General features: G+C 38.9%; 3 protein-coding genes and 1 non-coding gene across 12 annotated transcripts in view; 3 read left to right on the top strand and 1 right to left on the bottom strand.

Moving 5' to 3' along the window:
- The window catches only part of NOL8 (nucleolar protein 8), a 28,174-nt gene extending 25,979 nt beyond the window's left edge, over positions 1-2,195 (top strand). For all 4 annotated transcript variants that reach the window (XM_074330159.1, XM_019713820.2, XM_074330161.1 and 1 more), the window contains 3 exons: positions 450-520; positions 1,246-1,325; positions 1,806-2,195. In XM_074330159.1, the coding sequence (XP_074186260.1) occupies positions 450-520; positions 1,246-1,325; positions 1,806-1,856 (202 nt within the window). In that variant the 3' untranslated portion in view covers positions 1,857-2,195. The remainder of the gene's footprint in view (positions 1-449; positions 521-1,245; positions 1,326-1,805) is intronic.
- The window catches only part of CENPP (centromere protein P), a 261,592-nt gene extending 254,813 nt beyond the window's left edge, over positions 1-6,779 (bottom strand). Inside the window, exon 1 of the mRNA XM_019713830.2 lies at positions 5,826-6,779. The gene's annotated coding sequence lies outside the window, so the exon portion shown is untranslated. The remainder of the gene's footprint in view (positions 1-5,825) is intronic.
- Positions 6,780-6,877: 98 nt separating this feature from the next.
- Positions 6,878-22,069, top strand: part of IARS1 (isoleucyl-tRNA synthetase 1) — an 89,571-nt gene continuing 74,379 nt past the window's right edge. For 4 of the 6 annotated variants that reach the window (XR_012495644.1, XM_019713835.2, XM_019713840.2 and 1 more), the window contains exons 1-6: positions 6,878-6,996; positions 11,728-11,884; positions 14,826-14,951; positions 16,619-16,775; positions 17,029-17,148; positions 19,910-19,992. Coding sequence is in view for 4 of the 6 variants with exons in the window: in XM_019713835.2 (XP_019569394.1) it covers positions 11,799-11,884; positions 14,826-14,951; positions 16,619-16,775; positions 17,029-17,148; positions 19,910-19,992 (572 nt within the window). In the remaining 2 variants the exon portion in view is untranslated. The remainder of the gene's footprint in view (positions 6,997-11,727; positions 11,885-14,825; positions 14,952-16,618; positions 16,776-17,028; positions 17,149-19,909; positions 19,993-22,069) is intronic. The other 2 variants (XR_012495645.1, XM_019713838.2) reach the window with 1 other exon arrangement.
- On the top strand, positions 11,919-12,051 carry LOC141571444 (small nucleolar RNA SNORA84). The gene has a single exon (XR_012496184.1). It is a non-coding gene; the product is annotated as a small nucleolar RNA SNORA84 (small nucleolar RNA).

The raw sequence follows: 22,069 nt of genomic DNA, 5'->3' as shown, positions 1-22,069 counted from the left end.
TAGGCTTTCTGTAATGGGGAGCATGTTTCCTTTTCTTGAGATTTGGATATCACGGGATGGGGGTGGTGATGTGGTACAGGGAAGGAAGCCTGACACTGAAGTCCCTGGTCTGCCAAGAGGATGCAGCAGCTGACTGGGTGCTACCCCGTGGGAAACACTGGCAGACGGGGTGGCAGCGGTAGAGTGAGAGTATCAGCAACCAGTATGGAGAAGACAGAGCTTGTACTTAAACAAGTACAAGTAGAAGAGAAGAAGGTTGAAGAGAGAACGTGGGGGCACCTTAACTCAGAGCAAAATAAGCAACATACAGAGCAGCTATATTTAAGGAGTAGTATATTTTCAATGTAAACATTCTTCTTAAATATTGAAATTCACCAGCCAATTTCTCTCTCTGTCTCTCCCCCATGTGTCCCCACCGCCCCCCCCCCATACACACCCCCCCCCCACAGAGGAGTGTCATTACCGGAGAAAAAGACTACTAGATTGTTCTTTTTCTGTAAGAATGATGAAAGACTTCATGGTAAGTCCATTTTTCGATTAAAAGGTACAGAACAGGTAATCATTTGGCAAAAATGCTGACCCTTTACAATGTCACGTGGTTTAGCCCCCTCTGTTAGACTGATGTATGTCGGCATGAAAAGCTCTGGGGGGCTAGGGGTTCCCACTCACTACCTCCCTCACTCATTATCTTCAAGGGCTTGTTTTGCTTCGAGGACTTGCTTAGATGCCAGACAAAAACTCCTGTTTTCAGTACTCTAAAAGTTCATGTGAAAACTGAGGCTGGGGACGGCTGGATGGCTCAGTTGGTTAGAGCGCAGCAACCTCTTAACAACAGGGTTGCCAGTTCAAGTCCCGCATGGGCCAGTGAGCTGTGCCCTCCACAACTAGATTGAAGGACAACGACTTGACTTGGAGCTGATGGGCCCTGGAAAAACACACTGTTCCCCAACAGTCCCCAATTTAAAAAAAAATAATAACAACTCTGAGGCTGTTGGTGAACTCATTTCTTAAAGCCTAGTACAAGCATAAACCAAGTTACGTAATAGTAAATGGTTTATAGACAGTAAAATCCTAGTGGTTCTACATTTTCGTTTCGTAAAAAAAAAAAAACTAAAATGTTTTTTAATTAGCGTAAATTGATGGGGGGAGGTCTTAACTAGAATTGAAGACCTTGATAATGCCAGCACTAGAATATTGTGTTTTTTGGTATTTGCTGCCTTGTCTTTCTTGATTTTCCCCTATTAGGCTTTGACTTATTCTGGAGTGGAATGGGAGGTAATATTAGCAGGAATTCTTGGGAGGCCAGAACAAACAACTTGCGTATGGTGAGTAACTGTATCTTCATATTGATTATCTCCTAAAATAGATACGATGTTATCTTTGTATTAATATTTGCCTTGTGTAAGAATATGGGAATAAGGTATGAAACTTAAGACAGAAAGGATGACAACTGAGAATATGATTTAAACACTGAGAATTATAATGCCGAAGTATTAAAACTTTGAGGTATTTAATCCAACATACGTGGTACAGGTGAGAAGATTGAAGACTTGCTGAATTGCGTTACTGGTCCCAAGTTTCAGCCACGCTCACTACGTATCAGGAAATCATGAGACTTTTGAAAGACTGCATTGGAGTTCCCATTGTAAACACTTAAAGCTAAAGTCTAAATAGTCTGAGCATCTCCAAAGTGGTTTCCACTACCTTGATACTGAATAATCCTAAATTTTACTTTATAGTTACTGAACGACTTGAAAATAATTTACATTTATTTTTTTAAAAGGCGTTTGATTTTGTTTTTCTAGGATTGTCGGAAGAAACATAAAGATGCCAAAAGGAGAGTGAAACCAAAATAAAGTGTCATCATTATTGCTTTTGATACTGATTGTGAACAAGACTGACTCACCTATGGAAATTGGATAAACTAGAAAATATTTTTAGTGGACAACAAGTCAGAGTGAAGGAGTATACAAAAGCTGGCTGATATCATTCTGGTTGCTATCTTTTTCTGTGGATTTCCTGTATTTCTTCCTTAGGACCAATTACTTCAAAAAATATTAACCTGAACTTTTTTTTAATAAAGCACAAAATAGTCCCTCAAGAAATATTTTTTGTATATAATCTCTTTGCCCTCCATCCCCAATAACTAATGGCATCTTCTGATCTAAGATTTACATAAAGCCTTTTGAGTCAGACACTTGTGTTTTTCAAATCAGGCTTTGTGTGAATTATAGGCTACCTAAAATATTTATTTCTGATTGTATCAACTACATCTTACCTCCACTTTGTGTTTTTTGTTTAAGAGGTTGAACACAAGTCAAACTTGAGTTCTGTACTTGCATTCTGATGAATAACTTACTGAACTGCAGGATATTTTCCACCAACATCATGGGAGAGTTCTGTGAGGACCAGAAAGGGATGCAAAATACAGAGTTTTTCTGTCCTTGGCCTCCAGGAATTGATAGAGGCAGGCTCATCAATCCCAAAATTCTACTTAAACCAGAGATTTATGAAAAGTCCAAGTGCCTAAAAGGTATGTAGACAGTCAGGAGTCAGGACCCTAAGTCCATATAGGGAAGCAGATTTAATACCTTGTTAAATCAACCTGACTGGAATGAAAGATAAACCTCTTATGAAACTGGGATCTGTACAAAATTGCATTATATAGACAATCCCAAGGGAGTATCATTGAGCCATAAAGTGTATATCTGACATTAAGAATTTATTGGTTTATATCTTGATTGAATATCCATTTAATAAGGGCTGGAATGTCTTCTGGTTAACGATTAAGTCCCCACTGCCTAGAACCGTGTCTAGCACATAGTGGGTCCTCAGTACATACATTTTTTAATAAACAAGGTCCAAGGAACTGAGTAGCTGAAGAGTCATTCCTGTGTTTCTAAGACTTCAGATTTCAGGGAGAATGGAAAGTCACTTAGCAGGATAAATAATCCAAATGTTCCACCTTCTCATGTTGTGTTACATTTATACCTTCTTATCTCTTGCTGTATGATAAGTCATCCCATTCATTTATTTTGCTCACAAATAAGCAATTATTCAGGACTCAGTAGGAACTGCTCATTTCTATTCCATGTAGTGTCACTGGAGTGGCTCAGCTGGTGGATCCACTTCTAAGATGGCACACTCACTCAGTGCCTGTGGGTTTCCTTACGGTAGGGACACAGGCTTCAGGAGCAGGAAGCAAAAGCTGCCAGTCTCTTAAGGCCTAGCCCAGCAATTGGCTGAGTCATTTCCACTATATTCTATAGGTCAAAACAACAGAGCCCACCTAGACTCAAAAGAAGGGGACATTGGGAGGTTGGAGGATGGGGGAGAAGGTGAAGGGATTAGAAAGTACAAATTGGTAGTCACAAAATAGTGAAATACAGTATGGGGATTATAAACAATGTTGTAAAGATTGTGTAAGGTGCAAGGAGGCACTGGACTTATCAGGGGGATCACTTCATAGACTACAGATGCCTGACCACTGCGCTGTACACCTGAAGCTGATGTAGAATAATACTGACTGGCAACGATTTTATATATATATATATATTTATATATATATATATATACACACACACACACACAGTCTCAGGATGTAAAGTACAGCATAGGGAATGTAGGCAATGGTATTGTAACAGCTATATACGAGCTCTGACAATTAAGTTCGTGAACTTGTTGCAACAATGTTGCTGACCTTTTTTGATATCAGAGGGATTATTCATTATGAATTTGTACCAGTGGACAAACAGTTAACCAAGTTTACTATTTGGAAGTGCTGAAAAGGCTTTGTGAAAAAGTTACACGACCTGAACTTTTTGCCAACAATTCATGACTCTTGCATCACGACAATGCACCAGCTCACTCAGCACCGTTAGTGAGGGAGTTTTTAGCCAGTAAACAAATAACTGTATTGGAACACCCTCCCTACTCACCTGATCTGGCCCCCAATGACTTCTTGCTTTACCCGAAGATAAAGGAAATATTGAAAGGAAGACATTTTGATGACATTCAGGACATCAAAGGTAATACGAAGATAGCTCTGATGGCCATTCCAGAAAGAGTTCCAAAATTGCTTTGAAGGGTGGACTAGGTGCTGGTGTTGGTGCAGAGCTTCCCAAGGGGAGTGAGCACTTCACCAAAGGTGACCATAGTGATATTCAGCAGTGAGGTAGGTAGCACTTTTTCTAGGATGAGTTCGTGAACTTAATTGTCCGACCTCGTACAATGTCAGAGGGACTTGTTGGGGTTATCACTATGTGAGGGGTGTAAATGTCTAATCATTATGTTGTTTTATACACGTGAAACTAATACAAAAAGAATTTGTTAAAAAGGTAGAGGGGACATAGACCCTCACCTCTCAGTGGGAGGAGTGTCAACTTGTGATCATGTTTAAATCTGTCGTCATGCTCTACATCTCCAAACCAAAGCAACATCAAGTAGGCATCCTAACCCAAATTCCTGCTCCCAAGATACAACCACCTTCAACAATTGTATCTGCTTCCTGATACTTAACTCAGTATTTCTACCTAACATGCTTATGCTATGAGTTCCTGGTTTTTCAATTTTAGACATTACTTATTGACTTCCTACTCGAAAACAGGATTTAACTCTAATCCAAGTAGTATATTTGGACTACATTTAACTTTTTTCCTAGAATCTCCTTTTCTCACTTGCTCAGCTTTTTCTAGACCTAGTCTTCCCATACCTCCCAACAGTACCATAAAATGTTTCTCAATCCAATTTTTAAATAATCATACCTATCCTCACCCCTGCCTTTTTCCCCTGGTCTCATCTGTCTGGGAGCCCTCTGTCCTGCTCTAATCTGGACTGTCTAGACCAGGGGTGTCCAAACTTTTTTCAACGTTTTTCACCAAGGGCCATATGCGGTAAAATACACAAACAGCTGGGCCACTCACTCGAGGTGAAGTACGTATTGCCTCACCTGGTTTATTTAAGCAAACTAAATATATTTTTGGAATTTGCTGCGGGCCAATTAACAATGGATCACAGGCCGCAGTTTGGACACCCCTGGTCTAGACATAATAAAAAGGATCTGAACAAGGTGGCAACTTGAGGAATGTAAAGACTTAAAACACTCCAAGTACTTCTAGTTAATAAGCTGAAGACACATAACTACTAAATATATGTAAGTGAGATAAGTTATTGGGTCAAGAGTTACCCCTTTGAGGAAGGACATGAAACCCACTTTACTCTTGTCCCTGACACTCAGTAGGGTGTTCCTAGACCTTAAGTGACTGTTGAATGAACGCTACATAGACAATCAAACTGTTCTTTTAACTTACTATGGGAATGTTTTCTACATATTCTGGCCAGATCAAGTTTTTCTGTCCCTTTATAAGGGTGACGGTATATTTTTCAAGATTTAACAATCTAATTTAGTTTTTGTTGCCTTCCTCTCCTGCCTGATTCAATTGCTCTGTTCTTCCCAAGGTTACATGCATACCTTGTAAAGGTATTAATCAGGTTAATCACCAAAACACTAACTTGGAAGAAACTAACTCAGCCCTTAAACACCTGAGCGCCAAAAACCAGCCTGCAACTCCCTTGCAGTTTTCCATCGGATGACACAACACCCCCATGACCGAGTTCTAGATAACTATCCGGAAGCAAAACTGACCCTAGTAGGAATTTTCCAAGCGTCAGCACCCAGGAACCTCCTAACTCCCCTTTTTCTTTTCTTTTTTTCTTAAGGTGCCTATAAAACCTGGCCATTCTTGTAACGGAGAAGAAAGTATTTGAGACAGCAGTCCACCATCCCTGAATGCTGGCATTTTGAATGAACTTTTCTTTCCACCAACCTTGTCTCTTGATCATTGGCTCAGGAGCAGCAAGCAGCAGAACCTGAGTTTCGTAACTCCTTTAATGGGTACAATAAACAGTCACATGCAGAATTACTCTCAAGTTGTCAAGGCCTAAAATTTCCTTCATCGTCTTTGGTGCCAAAGCTGGAGATCTACTGTCCTTTGCATAACTCCAGATTCTTTGGTTTTTAACCAGCAGATGCATTGGTGCCAGGCAGACACACAACAGTATTAAATACATAAGCAGATAAATAATTTTGTTTTCATAACAGGAAACATTAAAACAATTTTAAGGCTGGTTACCAGGTATTTCTTTCCTTTTTGTTTTCTCTCTCCATATTGCCGTTTACCATAATCACTGCAGTAAAATCCAGAACTCTAGCGGTGGCACTGAAGGAACAGAAAAGGAGCCTTCGCTGGAACACCACTGCCCACCAGTGCTTCAGCTCCGTCCAGACATAGTATTGTGGCCCCTGCGTTTTTCTAGGTGAGTCAGGAATTTTAGTGTGTAGAATTATCCAGGATGCCTGTTAAAATGCAGATGTTTGTGACCCACCTCCAGTCTCAGCAGGCTTGGAACGCGGCCCAGTACTCCGCATTTTTGCAAAGTCCTGATTTGGAGGACTCCACCACAATGAAAAACATAGCTCTAGAGCCAAGCTGCTTTCCTTTAACGGTCACCTAGGAATGCAACCTTGGGATTGCATGCTTATGGCCCCACAGTGTAATTACTGAGGCCACTGTCGTTAGATTTGATTTGTCCAATGTACATAGAGGTGAACACTGACAAACGCGTACAGCTGTGAAACAACGCCCGGTCAGGATGCAGAACTTCAGCCGCCCTTCCATGCCTGTCCCAGTCCGGCCCCTCGCCGGAGACCAACCACTACATGGTCATTTCCTCCACTTCAGCCCCAGCGGCGTGGAACCATCCAGCCGCCATCCCAGCAGGCACCGCGGAGCGCGACCTGGATGGGCATAGCCAGAGCCCCGCGCAGCCAATCGTTGTCCGGCTTGTTGATGGGTTTGCAGCCGCGCACGCTGATTAGACGATGAGGCCTTCCGTCCTCTGTGCGGGCCGCTGTCAGGGTCTTGCATCACCTCGCGACATCTGACTGTGGCGTGCACGCGGCTCCTTGTGAGGCGCTCGGGCCCGGGGCCCTCTCAGGTACGGCACCTCTGTGTGGTACGCAAGGTTGTTTTTTTTAATGTTTCTTCAGAGCTGTGGGTTAGTTGCGAATATATCTATTTCCAAGTAGAAAATTGGGAGGAATTGTAGCTAAAGACCTCAGAACCGGGTACGAATCCAGGCTCTCGGGCGGAGGGTGGCAACCCTGGGAAGTGCCTCTTCAGACGGGGATCATGGTAACGCTTAAACCGTTGGGTGGTTGTGGAATTTGGTGTGATAGAGCTTGCTGGAGTAAGTGCAGAAAGTGGGCGAACTTAGAAATGACTTGGAAGTCGAGGTATGAACAGATCAATTCCGAGGCTCGCTGGAAGAAGGAGCGTTTATTGCTGGGTGCCTGGGGTTAGAGGAGAGTAAGCACGGCGTCCTCGTCCCGGACTCGCATACAGTCTGCCGGTGCAGTTCATTGTGCACAGAGAAGGAGGGCACATCTTCCGTGGGATTTGAAAGTGGGGGAAGGAGATGGCTTCTCAGGAGCTGCGATGGGCTTGGGGCCTTGAAGATAAGGAGTTAGGGGAGGGAGTGAGAGGGCCAGGGGACCTTAGTAAAGTATAGCAGTGAAGACATAAGAACTTTAATGTCATAACTTGTGGCCCAATATTTGGATTTTTTACAGCTGGCGCTCTAAAACTGCTTACAGAGCATAACTTGGCCTTTTTGGCGTCCCAAACTGCCTGCAGAGCAAGCAGCCCTTTCCTCCCACGGCCCTGTGCTGATTTTACTACTTGATAAATCAAGTAGTAAAATTGTACTCCTTGCATGGTTCTTAAATAATACTCCCTGCACTATAATGGTGTGATCAAAGACAGTTTTTTGTTCTACAGGCCTGGGCTGAAACAACAAATGTTGATAATGCTTAATCACGTATTACCCATTGTTCTGATCTTAACAACCGCAGAGTCAGCCCAGGGTTGAAAGTCCAGTTACCTCCTCCAATTAGAAAACCGGTGATGTAGGTTTAGGATCTTGTTTCCCCTGGCAACCTATCTCTTTGATCATCAGCACCTTGCAACTTTTGCCTTTATCAATCCTGTTTTGGATTTTCCATTCATACCAAGGACTACACTCCTGGTTTGCAAATCATTATCTGAATAAACTTTTAATTTTTTTTAAAAAGGTTCCTCTGGACTTTTATGTACAGCAGGATTTCAAACTTGATTCAGGAAGTGGGCAGTAATCACTTAGCTTCCAGCCTTATGAATTTATGGTTTCCTTCCTGAAAAGTGGTGTTTGAAATGTGTCCAGAGAGAAGATGAGTTTGTATAAAGTGGCACAGTATTTCTTTTAGCATTCAGGTTTTGCAGAGATCTCAGGAAGGATGAAACTAGAGGCAAAATACTAGATTTCGGGGATTTCTAGTAATATAAACTTTTTTTTTTTACTGGGTATTGACTTTTTTTTATTTCTTTATTTTTATTTGTTTTTTATTTTTTATTTTATTTTTATTTTTTATTTTATTTTTATTTTAAAGATTTTATTGGGGAAGGGAAACAGGACTTTATTGGGGAACAGTGTGTACTTCCAGGCCTTTTTTCCAAGTCAGGTTGTTCTCCTTTCAGTCTTAGTTGTGGAGGGCGCAGCTCAACTCCCGGTCCAGTTGCTGTTGCTAGTTGCAGGGGGCACAGCCCACCATCCCTTGCGGGAGTCGAACTGGCAACCTTGTGGTTGAGAGGATGCACTGCAACCAACTGAGCCATCTGGGAGCTCAGAGGCAGCTCAGCTCAAGGTGCCGTGTTCGATCTTTAGTTGCAGGGGGCGCAGCCCACCATCCCTTGCGGGACTCGAGGAATTGAACTGGCAGCCTTGTGGTTGAGAGCCCACTGACCCATGTGGGAATCGAACCAGCAGCCTTCGGAGTTAGGAGCATGGAGCTCTAACCGCCTGAGCCACGGGGCCTGCCAGTATGAACTTTTGAAAAGTAAATTATCGGTAAAATGGTGGACAGTAGGGGAGAGAAAGCTAACCATTGGTTGTACTATTTAAATATTCTGAGAAAGATGATACAGTGGCTGGGCAAGGGCAATAGACTGGAATTTGTGGGCAAAGAAGTAATATTTATATAGATGACATGTGATTGCTGTAAGCTGTAATAGCCATTATTTCATTAAGTTAGCATTGTGTTTATGACATTTATTTTACAGATGCTACAACTGAGGTTTAAAGGTTGAATAACTTTTCTTATATCTCACATATTAAGTGTTCACACCAAAACTGTCAAATTCCAAAGCCAATCCTCTTAACCATTATCTTGGGCTAGGAAGAGCTCATAGAGTGGGATAGATTGGAAAGGCAGGTGGAAAGAGTGTCACTAGAGGAAACTAAGGATGGTGACAGCGGGATTCATTTAAACAAACATTTTTTGAGCACTTACCATGTGTAAACACACACTGGAGGTTAGATAGTAAAATCCTACTGCCGGCAACAAGCTTACAGTTGAATTGGAGGGTGTAGGGGACATTTCGGTGCAAATAAACCACAATGTGTAGGAGAGGAACAGATTCAGGGGAGGGGATATTCTGAAAAATGGGGATTGGTGGAAACTTCCTAAAGGAGAATACATTTAAGCTGTGTAATGTTAGAGTATTAAGAGAAAGGGCCTGATAGAGGAAAACGGTTTTGTTTTTCAACAGTGACCAAGAGTGTGATATAGCTGTAGCTTGAGTTTTATAGGCATAAAAGTCAGGAGTAAGAATAATTTGGGGTAAGATCATGGTGGCCCTGAGTGTTCCACTGAAAAGTCTACCGAATTCTGTTGGGAATGAGGAGGCATTGGATTTTTTTTTTAATACAGAAATATTACTTTCAGAGCTTTTCCATTAAGGTTACTACTCTACAGTGGTATGTAGCATATAGAATATTTCTTTTTCTCTTTATTTTGTGATAAAGTTAGTATGTAATGCAAAACAAAAATCAAAGCAGAGTACTATGAAGTGTTAAAAAAAATTTTAACTTTCACTGCTGAAAGTCTTTTGTAAGTAAGGTTTTATTGAGCCAAAAATGCTAGCCAAAAAGAAGACTGGTCTTGGGCCGTGGCTACTACCAGCAGCGTGGCTAGGTAGAAAAGATAGCATGTCCATAATCCCAGAATTTTGCAAGCATTTTTTTCTTAACATTGTATATATTTAATAAAGTTTAAATCGATTTGGGGAAAGAAGACAGGTAAACTCATGTGCTGAATCTACCATCTTGATATAGAAATCTGGTTGAAACTTTTTACATCTTCCTCAAAGAAGGAGAAAACTTGACTTGGGATAATTCTTACCAAGCTTCTGTGGGCAGCCATTGCCCCTCACCTCCACCACTGGCATACCCTTGAGAAGTCCAGTTTTTTTTTTAATCCTTTTATTTTTAATTAGTTTTAGGTGCACAAAACAAAGTAATAGACGTTTATCATTTATATCCCTCACACTGTGTCAACCCCCCTCCCCCATCCACAATCGCTCTGACATCTCACACAGCCATTACATTTCTACTGTCTCTATTCCTAATGCTGTACTCCACTTCTTGTAAGCACACACACACACATATATATATACATACATATATATATATATATATATACACACACACACATACATATACACACATATATATATACATATATATATATAGTTTATATATATATATATAAACTTGTAGTTGACATTCATTATTCTTCAGCTTCAGGTGTACAGTGCAGTGATCAGGCAGCAAGCGTTTTTTATACATTAAGTTAGGGGGGAGGAGGAAGGAAGGTAAACTGAAAGAATTAATGTTAACTATGGGCAAAGGATGAGAGAAGGTGAAGCAGGGCCAGGTCTGGGATAGGCACAGAGTCTGCATGAACAAATGTCCACTCCTGTAGATTGCTGGGGGCAGCAGTCCAGAAAACCCACATGGAAACAACAAGCAGAGGCTCCTGGAGTTAGATGGTGCCTGGTTGAACAAGTGGAAATAGTCACCTGGAAGTTCATTAACAACCTAAGAGTTCTGTCTCTCACTCTCTGGCCACTGTAATTTAATTTAGAACATCTCAGAATTTTCCCCTTGTCAGAAGTAACAAATAAAGATCTGTTCTTTCATGCCTTCCCCTCCAAATTCTATTCCCTGATGGTACCTATAGTTAAGTTTGGTGGATAGCCTTCTTTATTCAAATACAAAATTACTTAAATAAAGATTCTCTTGAAAGTGATGCTGTGATACACATAGTATAAATTGCTATAACTATGACTTCCTCTTAATATGTATAGGAAATATGTATATTTGATATATTATGACTTATTTTTAATGCCTGTATGGTGTTGATGTACCGTAATTTATTTTAGTCATCTGTTCATGAATATTTTAAGTTATTTTCAGATATTTGTTTATAGAAACAATGCTTCAATTACTGTGTTTGTACATATTTTCTATATTTGTATATCTGGGGTATTTGTTACTACGATATTACTAAACTGAGAAAAGGCTGAACATGGCAACCTCTGGGGTTAAATTTGACTTAATGTAACAAGTTATGAAGACCTCGATATGAAGAAAGGGGAACAGAAAAATAGACTCGGATCCATATGACTTGGTGATCAGTAGAATGTGGGTATCTGGTAGTAAAGATGACAGAAAATTCAGGTAATGGGAATGAGTAATGGAACTACTACAGTGGAATTAAAAATGGGAGCAGGTGACAAGGAAGATCATGAGATTTAGTTTAACAAAAAATTTTTTGTCTGCTTTTCCAAGATCTACTGAGGTAAGCACAAGTAAAGGTGAAGGAGGATATCAAGAAATTGCCGAACAGAAAGTTGAGACTAATGTGCTCTGAAGGAGTTGGAGGGAAGTGTGGAGGCCTGGATTGTAGTGAGGGAAGAAGAGGTGATTGCTTTCCTCAGCAAACCTGGTGAGGTCCATTCCCCCCCGCCCTCCCTCCCAGCGCCCTGTGGTTACTGGATGCTGTTGTGCAGGTACAGCTCTCCAGTGGAAGTGAGGGGCCAGAGCAATCCTGTGATTTATGCATGGGGGCTGTTTCTTCTCAGTAGCCACCATAGCCCGGTCACTGATACATGGCTTTTCCTGGAAAACTCAATGCGATTACATTGGTCTTTGTGTTTGGCATAATGCAGTGGATCCTAATCTTAGGGGGAGTAGAGGCTCCCTAGAAAAATTTATAAGAGTTATGAGCCATCTTCACAGAAAGCTTAAATATCATTTTCTCAAAAAAAAGGATTCCTGAATAATGGTTAGAACAGTTTCAGAATAGTGACTCAAACTTTGATGTGCATGCTAATCCCCTGGGATCTTGTTAAAAATGCAGGTTCTGACTCCTTGTTCAGAGGTGGGGCTGGTGAATCTACTCTAATAGCTCCCGTAGGTCCTGGTAATCATTAGACTTGACAGAAGTAAATGTGTTGATTTCTAAACATCTACTAGTCTTCCAATGAGTTCCCTTAAGTTTCTGTTGGTCTCTAATAAGGTAGTCACTAAACCAGTAGGACCTCAATAAATCAGTAAATGCACAAACCAATACCTCTTTCTGTTCCCGAAAGGCTGTAAAAAGAGCTGAAGATCCAAAATACTTTCAACTTCTATTTAGTACTATTTACTGGCACACTAATCAGAAATGGATAGTTGAGTTAATTAAACAGCCCGCCTGTTCTTTTGTTATTTTTTTCCTATGTAAACTTCAAAGGCACTCTCACATCTCAAAAATAAAGGAAAGGAGAGACGAAATAAGCTTTGAGGAGGAATGGGCTCCAGAATGCTTGCTAGATAGTTAAGCCATGGATTGGGCAAGTGTTTCTACATGAGGTTATTAGTAAAACTCTTAAAAGGACATTTTAAGACTTCTCTCACTAGTGATTAAATCAGAGAAGTATAGGATTTGTCCTTTCCAAAAACCATGAATAAACAACAAAAGGGATAAAATGGAAAATTGGAATGAGCTAGGAATTATTTGAATATGACAGTCTCATCTTTTGAATTTCAAATTTTTTTAGGTCTTTCTTGTTATTCCTCAATAGCAGGTTGTTGTTATTGAGGTTAACAAAATGAGGTTATTTCAACAGAATTGCTTTCTGTCCTGTGAGTGTAGATACGAATTCTTACCTACTTTGATTATTTTTTTCAGATTACTATTACTGAATTTTTCTTGTGATGAGATAGAATTCCCAATATTTTCTTGTTTACTTTTAGAAGTATATTGTCTACAATTACTAAATGTTATACTATAGTTGAAAAATAGGTGAAAAGTATGATTTGGACACAAGTTTTGCAACAGTTTAAAAAATAACATTTATCCCTATTTTACACTGTTTATAAAAATAACACAAAATGGAGCAACGAGCTAAATCAAGAGCTAAGAATTCACAACCTTGTTTTAGGTAGTGGTTTCTTAGGCATGACACCAAAAGCTCAAGTAACAAGACAAAAAATAGATAAACTGGACTTCACCAAAATTAAAAATGTATGTGCTTTAGAGAATACCATGAAGAAAATAAAAAGACAACCCACAGAATAGGGGAAATTTTTTGCAAATTATGTAACTGATAATCAGGGGCTTGTATCTGGAATATGTAAAGAACTCTTACAACTCAACAAAAGAGAGACAACCCAGTTAAACAGTGGGCAAAGGAGGAATAGACAGTTCTCTGAGAAAATACAAAAATGACGATTAAGCACATGCTCAACATCACTAATCATTAGGGAAATGCAAATCAAAACCACAATGAGATACCACTTCTTACCCACTAGGATTTCCTGTAATCCAATAATGGATGATAAAGCGAGGACTTAGAGAAACTGGAACCCTCATTGACTGCTGGAAGAATGTAAAATGATGTAGCAGCTTTGGAAAACATTTTGGCACTTTCTTTTTGTCATCCTTTATTCTTATTTATTTATTTTTTTTAATTTTTATTAAGGAACAGTGTGTTTTTCCAGGACCCATCAGCTGCAAGTCAAGTCGTTGTTTTCAGTTTAGCTGTGGAGGACGCAGCTCAGCTCCAAGTCAAGTCGTCGTTTTCAATCTAGTTGTGGAGGGTGCAGCTCACTGGCCCATGTGGGAATTGAGCTGGCAACCTTGGTGTTATGAGCACCGCCCTCTAACCAACTGAACCAACTGGCCACCTTGGCAGTTTCTTAAAAAGTGCATTACAGAGTTACCATATCACCCAGCAATTTCACTCCTAGATATGTACCCAAGATAACTGAAAATATGTGTCCACACAAAATCTTATGAATATTCATAGCAGCATTATTTATAATAGCCAAAAAGTGGAAACAGTCCTAATGTTCATGAACTGATGAGTGGATAAACAAAATGTGATATATCTATACAATGAAATATTACTCAGTCATAAAAATAATAAGGTATGAATGTGTATTGCAACATGGATGAGCCTTGAAAACATAATTCTAAGCAAAAGAAGCCAGACAAAATAGGCTATAGATACATGATTCCATTTAGATGTATTGTCCAGAATAGGAAAATCTATAGAAGCAGAAAGCAAATTTATGGTTGTCAGAGGGATTGGGAAGGAGGGACTAGAGAGTGACTGCTAATGTGTACAGGTTTTCAAAGGGCAAAGAGGGAGCAGTGATGAAAATGTTCTGGAATTAGAGCATGGTGATGGTTGCACACGCTTGTAAAGATACTAAAAACTATGGAATTGTACACTTTATAAGGGTGAATTTTATGGTAGGTGAACTTGACCTCAAAAAAGCTGTAATTATTTTTTAAATACCATGTAGTATAGGTAGTAATACGTAGTCATTTTAGTATATGGTACTCTATTATTCCTAGACTTATCTTTTAAGAATGATACATTTGATTTCTCTTGCAGCAACAATATGGTTCAGCAAGTTCCAGAAAACATCAATTTTCCTGCCGAAGAAGAGAAAATCTTGCAGTTCTGGTCCGAATTTAATTGTTTTCAAGAATGCTTAAAGCAATCAAAACATAAGCCTAAGTATGTGAATTTCTTTGGTAAAGGTAGAGTCCTTAAGAATAGTCATTTCTTAGACTGCATTCCATTAAAGCAGGAACTTTTTATTCATCTTTGTAGTCCCAGTGTCTCCTAGCTCTTTATATTGTGGATACTCTCAATAGTAGGTATACAGGTGTGATTAAACAATACAGTGAATGTTTAAATTAAAAAAAAACAACTTGTTACAGTAAAAGACACACTGCCATTAATCCCCCTCAAAATACTCCCCTTCACTTCAAACACACTTATCCCATTGTTCTTGCCACTTTCTGAAGCAATTCTGGAAGTTCTCTTTCGTGTCTTTAGTTGTGCTGTCATGGCTGCCATGATGTCCTGAATTGATTCAAAACGCTTTCCTTTCATGGTCATTTTGACTTTGGGGAAGAGCCAGATGTCGCACAGTACCAGAACTGGTGAATAAGGTGGATGAGGACACATGGTAATGTTTTTATTTAACAGAAATTGGTGTACCAGAAGCAATGTATGACCCACAGCCTTTCCATTGTGATCACAAAATACGGTGAATTCTGCTGCCAAGTGCCATCCAACAGAAAGGCAGGGATCGTCAATATGGGAAGTGGCGCGTCGAACTTTAGTAACAGTGTGTGACAAGTTTCAACTTGTTCAATGCAGTCGGGTGTGAGCTATGGGTGAGAGTAGGTGTGTTTTGAAATGTGCTGTGAATCATCCTCCATCATGACAATGCTCCGTGTGACAGATCGCTTCTAGTATATAGCAATTTCTGTCAAATAAAAACATTACCATGTGTCATCATCCCCCTTATTCACCGGATCTGGCAGCATGTGACTTCTGGCTCTTCCCCAAAGTCAAAATGATTCAGGACATCGAGGTAGCCACAACAGTGCAACTAAAGACACTCATGAAAGAGAACTTCCAGAACTGCTTCAGAAAGTGGCAAGAACGATGGCATAAGTGTGTTCAAAGCGAGGGGGAGTATTTTGAGAGGGATTAATGGCAATGTGTCTTTTACTGTAATAAATTTTTTAAATTTAGACATTCACTGTATTTTTGGATCACACCCTGTGTATTAAATGAGTGAGTTCTTAGTTATTAGGGTAGATTCAGTTTCTTTAAGAGTTCTTCTGAATAGATTAACTTAAATGTTCTAATAAAAGTAAGATGTTCTCAAACAATTCAAATTTGGACCTGTTGTTGAATAGAGTTTATATATCACTTTCTTCCTTTCCATTTTTCTCATTATCACCTCCTCATTAAGTATTTAGACTAGTAGTAGCCTTCTGTTAGGGTACTTCCTGCCTCTAGTCTCCATTCACCTGAAGTCCAGTCCTTTCTTTAATTACTGTTTTTATCATGTATCTCATGTGCTCAGAAACTGTGAGATAGGTGTTTGTTGCCCTATTTTTCTAGTGACTAACTTCATTCAACATCAGTATGAATAACTTGGATTATGTTGTAGAACTAATAAATGAAGAATGGATGGCCCAATGGAGGTCTCTCCAGCTCCGCTGTAGACCTCTAGTAAATATCTAATTAGTTATCTGAATTTCCTGGTCTCACTGCTTTTCTTCTCCCTGAAGACTCCACTGTCACAGGAGCCAGCTATAGAAAAATGTCCTAAATTTTTGCTATTTTAAAGCAACTTAACATATTTTTATCACTTCTATTAGATTTACCTTCTATGATGGTCCTCCTTTTGCAACTGGACTACCTCACTACGGACATATACTTGCAGGGACAATTAAAGACATAGTTACAAGATATGCTCACCAGAGTGGGTTTCATGTTGACAGAAGATTTGGATGGGATTGTCATGGCTTACCTGTGGTATGTTTGAGTAACCAGCCTTATAATGTTTTGATTTTTTAAGCATTCGATTTCATCATATAGTGTGTTAAAGTATGATGAACTTTTACTATAACAGACCTTCTACTTCATTTCTGTGATACTATTTATAGTTCATTTTCTCTGTAGATTTTCTGAAAACTAATTTATTTAAATCTGTTTTATTTGCTAGAACTGCTGAATTGTATTTGTTCCATAGGGCAGGAGTGTTAACAATCTTACCGTAAATTTTCAGGAATATGAAATCGACAAGGCTCTGGGAATCAGAGGACCAGAGGATGTAACCAAAATGGGGATTGTAGAGTATAACAACCAGTGCCGAGCAATTGTGATGAGATATTCTACTGAGTGGAAGGTATGTTATTTTCAGTAGAATGAACAAAAATTTTAAGTTTAAATGGGAGTTAAAATGGTTTATGGTCCTTTTTGCTTTTCATGATGCTCTCAAAATTATGTCCATGTAAGGTTGTGACTTTAGAGGGGTCGACCATCCTTTTAAAGGAGTGTTTAGCTTCCATCTCCAACCCTATTAGATTGTAGCTTAAACTGTCTTATTTCTGAGTGCTTGATTAGTCTTGCATTTTTAATCTCCTACCTACTCACAGTATAGGACAGGAATGAGGCTGTCCTAACTAATACATTAACTTGAATGTTGTAATAAAAAAATTCAGATGTGCAAATCAATTCAACTTTGTACCCATTGTTACATTCATTTGACTCCTATCTCGCCCACTTCTTTTCGTAGTAGAGCTCCCACAGCTGGTACCTCTTAAGTAACTGTCAAGTGCTTTCAGAGTTCTTGTTCTTAGAAACAAAGGTCCTCAACTCCCTGTTTTCCTCCCGGGCTCTTAGATTGATGAGTATGTCTCTATAGCTTAAAAACAGGTCTGGCTTTTGTTTTTTTCATCTTCTCCATCTTACCACTTGGACTTCTCGAACTTACTGTCCTTCAGAATTCCCTGTTCTGCCAATGGTATCAGTCTTCCAGGCTTCAAACATTAATCCGCATGTTCAAATCAAGTGCCAAATCCTATCAGGTCTTTCTCCTTAATATCTCTTATCTAGTCATTTATTTTCATTCCTACAACCTTTCCCTAGCTTCTCACCCACCATTGTCTCTATTTCTCTAACAGTCTCCTAACTGGTCTCTTGCTCATGTTCTTCCCATTTAGCCTGCCGAGTTCTCTCTCCCACAAGACTGTTTATCTTGCTCTTTCCTGCTCAAAACATTGAGTTGCTTCTCTTCGTTGGTGAATAAAATTTTACTTAATCAACCTGAAAATCAAAGCTTCTCAGTTTTCTCCTAACCTAATTTTCTTTAACTTTCTTGCCTGGTCACCAGTAGGAGAAAATCTTGATGATGATAATATGCATGGGTTTTTGGTGGTTTTTTTTCCATAAAAATCTTTTTTTTTAACTTTTCATTTTGAAATAATTTAGACTTATTAAAAATTGCAAAAGTAGTCTGAAGAGCTCCCCTATATCCTTCACCCACTTCCCAGCTAACATCGTCAATAACCATAGTATAATTATCAAAAGCAGGAAATTAACATTGATACAATACTTTAGACTTTATTCAGTTAACCAGTTGTCCTACTGATTTTTATTTTTGAACCACAATCCAATTTAGAAGCACACATTGCATTTAGTTGTCATACCTTCTTAGTCTCCTTTAATCTGGAATATTCCCCTAGTCTTTCTTTATCATTTATGACCTTGTCACTTTTATTTTTTTTTTTTTTAATTTTATTAAATTTATTGGGGTGACAATTGTTAGTAAAATTACATAGATTTCAGGTGTACAATTCTGTATTACATCATCTATAAATCCCATTGTTCATCACCCAGAGACAGTTGTCACTTTTAAACAGTACAGACCAGTTATTTTGTAGAACGTCCCTCAATATCTGATATTTCCTCAGATATTAGTTTTGCATTTTTGGAAGGAAGGCTTCAAAAGTGACATTATGCCTTTCTAAGTCTATCATATCAAGAGGCCTGTAATGCTAATATGTCTCATTGGTGATGTTAACTGTGTTTACTAAGGTGATCTCTGTCAGCTTTCTTCATTGTAAAGTTGGAGTTTTTCCTTTGTATTTAATAAGTATCCTATGGGGAGATTCTTTGCAAATATCCCGTTTTATACTTTAACTCAGTAATTTTAGCATCCATTGATAATTTGTGCTAGCAACCGTTATACCTGTGGCATTTTCTGAATGGTAGTTTTGCTAGACTTTCATAAAGAAATATTAATATTTGTAAATAACATTATCTGCATAGAGGATGAATGCCACACAAAAAACTGGTTCTTAACCTTACTGTGTGTTGATTGTAATGTAGATTTACTTGAACCATTGATTGTTCTGTTTTCTCTCTTTTTTTTTTTTTTTTAATTTATCTTTTTTTTTTATTAAATTTGTTGGGGTGACAATTGTTAGTAAAATTACATAGATTTCAGGTGTACAATTCTGTATTACATCATCTATAAATCCCATTGTGTGTTCATCACCCAGAGTCAGTTCTCCTTCCATCACCATATATTTGATCCCCCTTACCCTCATCTCCCACCCCCCACCGCCCAACCCCCTTACCCTCTGGCAACCACCAAACCATTGTCTGTGTCTATGAGTTTCTGTTTCTCATTTGTTTGTCTTGTTCTTTTGTTGCTTTTGGTTTATATACCACATATCAGTGAAATCACATGGTTCTCTGCTTTTTCTGACTGACTTATTTCGCTTAGCATTACACTCTCAAGATCCATCCATGTTGTCACAAATGTTCCTATATCATCTTTTCTTACCGCCAAATAGTATTCCATTGTGTATATATACCACAACCTCTTCATCCATTCATCTATAGAAGGACATTTTGGTTGTTTCCATGTCTTGGCCACCGTAAACAAAGCTGCAATGAACATTGGAATACACGTGTCTTTATCTCTAAATGTTTTCAGATTTTTTGGGTAGATACCCAGGAGAGGGATTGCTGGGTCATATGGCAATTCTATTTGTTCTGTTTTCTCAAAATCATTATATGTGGTGATAATAGAAGTAAAATACATTGATGTACAATAATAAATATCATTCTCTAATAACTCTAATATTTATATTTTTAAGTCTACTGTTACCAGACTTGGTCGATGGATTGACTTTGACAATGACTATAAAACTCTGTATCCTCAATTCATGGAATCTGTCTGGTAGGTTTATTTGAAATTATAAATATAATAAATATTCTGTTATATTAGTGGAGAGATTCTCTAGCATGAATCAGTTTTCAGGTCCATAATTATTTATCTGAAATCTTTGGGGATGGATATGTTTTGATTTTGTTCTTAAAGACTTTATTTTTATAGAGCATTTTTAGGTTCACAATAAAATTAGGAAGAAGGTACAGAGATTCCCATGTGCCCTGTGCCCCCACGTGCACAGCCTGCCCCACTGTCAGCATCCCCGCCAGACGGGACATTTGTTACAACTGAACCTTCATGGATACTTTACAGTCACCCAAAGTCCATAGTTTACTTTAGTGTTCATTCGTGTTGTACATTCTATAGTTTGGGGCAAATTTGTAATGACATATCTCCATCATTCTAGTATCATACAGAGATTGGTTTTTTAATTCAGTAAATTTCAGATTCTAGATGGGTAATAAGATACGCATGTGTTTTGTCATATATAATGGCTCCAGAAGATTGAGCAGCAACCTGTAATCAAATACGTTAGTATTTCTGCATCAGAACATACAATTGTTTGCACTAAGTAGAATAAAGAATATAAATGGCCTGATATTAAAAGGGATTTTTTGCCATAATGGATTGATAGAAAATTTAGGCAAACTTGGGTTTCAGAAGTTTGTTCTTTAAGAATTAAGTCTAAGAGATTGTGTACTTAAATTTTATACTGAGAGAAGGTGTATAGTGCAGTCACTGTTCGATAAGTTTCAAAATGGGTTTTTCTTTTTACTATTATAAGACAACTGTTGCAGTGCCAGTCTCCATAGGTGATTTAACTTGAGCCTCCTACTATAGTCTGAGAATCACTACATCTCATCAGTGGCTAAGTAGCATTATTATGGTTGTAAAATGTCCTCTGTGCATAACTCAGGCCTTGAGGAAGTCCTGCTTTTATCGAACTATGCATAATTACAGAGGAGTTGCAAAGGTCTTTTGTAGGATGCACTTTCATTGCACTGCCTCGCAGGTGCTTGTGGCTCCTTCCCCTTTCCTGACCACCTGCTCAAATCCATTAGTCAGCATCTGCTGCACCTGCTGGCACGTGTTCTTTGCCTTTGAGGAGCTACATACCTGGGGGCAGTTCTCGGAGCCTTTGGCTCTGATGTGTCCCTGTGCATACACCTCCAAGTCTATGGACCAATGGGTGGAAGCTGATCAGCTTCTCTGACATACCAGGGACTTGGAACGGTGGGGCTTCCCATTCACTGAGCAGTTGGAGTTCTCAGGATTAGAGCATCTAAACACCAGGGTTTGTGTTAAACATCTGAAAAAGGAGTACTATTTATGGTCTAGATCAAGGCAGTTAAGCACTTAAATGTGGTTTCTGCCCTGAGAAACTGAATTTCTAATGCTAATGAATCTAAATTTAAATGAGCACCTGTGGCAAGTGCCTGAATGTTGGGAAATATAGCTCTGCGTCATATTCTTAATTTACACAAAACTTACTTGAATCAGGAAAACAGTTTCTAAAACCTCTTGGTATTTGAGTGTTAATGTTACTGAGGAACGAATGTGTTGGCATGTAAATAAGTCACATAGACCTAGGGTGACTATAAAAAATAGTAGGAGCTTCCTTTACTACATAGTAGCAGATACCAACATTAGTGATGGTGGCAATTGAGATTGCAGCTCTGCTTTGGAGTGTGTGAAGTAGTTCCGCATGAATTTTCCTAGATCCAGACAGTCGTGTGGATTGGGTTAGGACCCTGTTTGGGGTGAAGGCCGGTGACTAACTTGCCTGAGATCACACAGCTAATTTTATGGCTCTTAGGCTTGAAAACTGGGTGTTATGATAGCAATCTAACACTCTTCCTCTAGTTCCCTGTGAATGTCCTTGCATCAAAGTATATAATTTAAGATCAAGGTTAAACTTGGGAAATGTGTTATAAAACATTACTTTTTAAGCTTTATTTAAAGCCAAAAGAATAGGATGAAAACATATGCACAGTTTTCACAAAAATATATTTTAGCAAAGGGGAGAGAGTTTAATACATTTATTATGACAGGCACATAGGAATTGGACTATAAAAATTAATTTTAA

This window comes from Rhinolophus sinicus, linkage group LG04 (genome assembly GCF_036562045.2).
Source record: "Rhinolophus sinicus isolate RSC01 linkage group LG04, ASM3656204v1, whole genome shotgun sequence".
NCBI lineage: Eukaryota > Metazoa > Chordata > Mammalia > Chiroptera > Rhinolophidae > Rhinolophus > Rhinolophus sinicus.
This window is presented reverse-complemented; position numbering and strand designations above follow the sequence as displayed.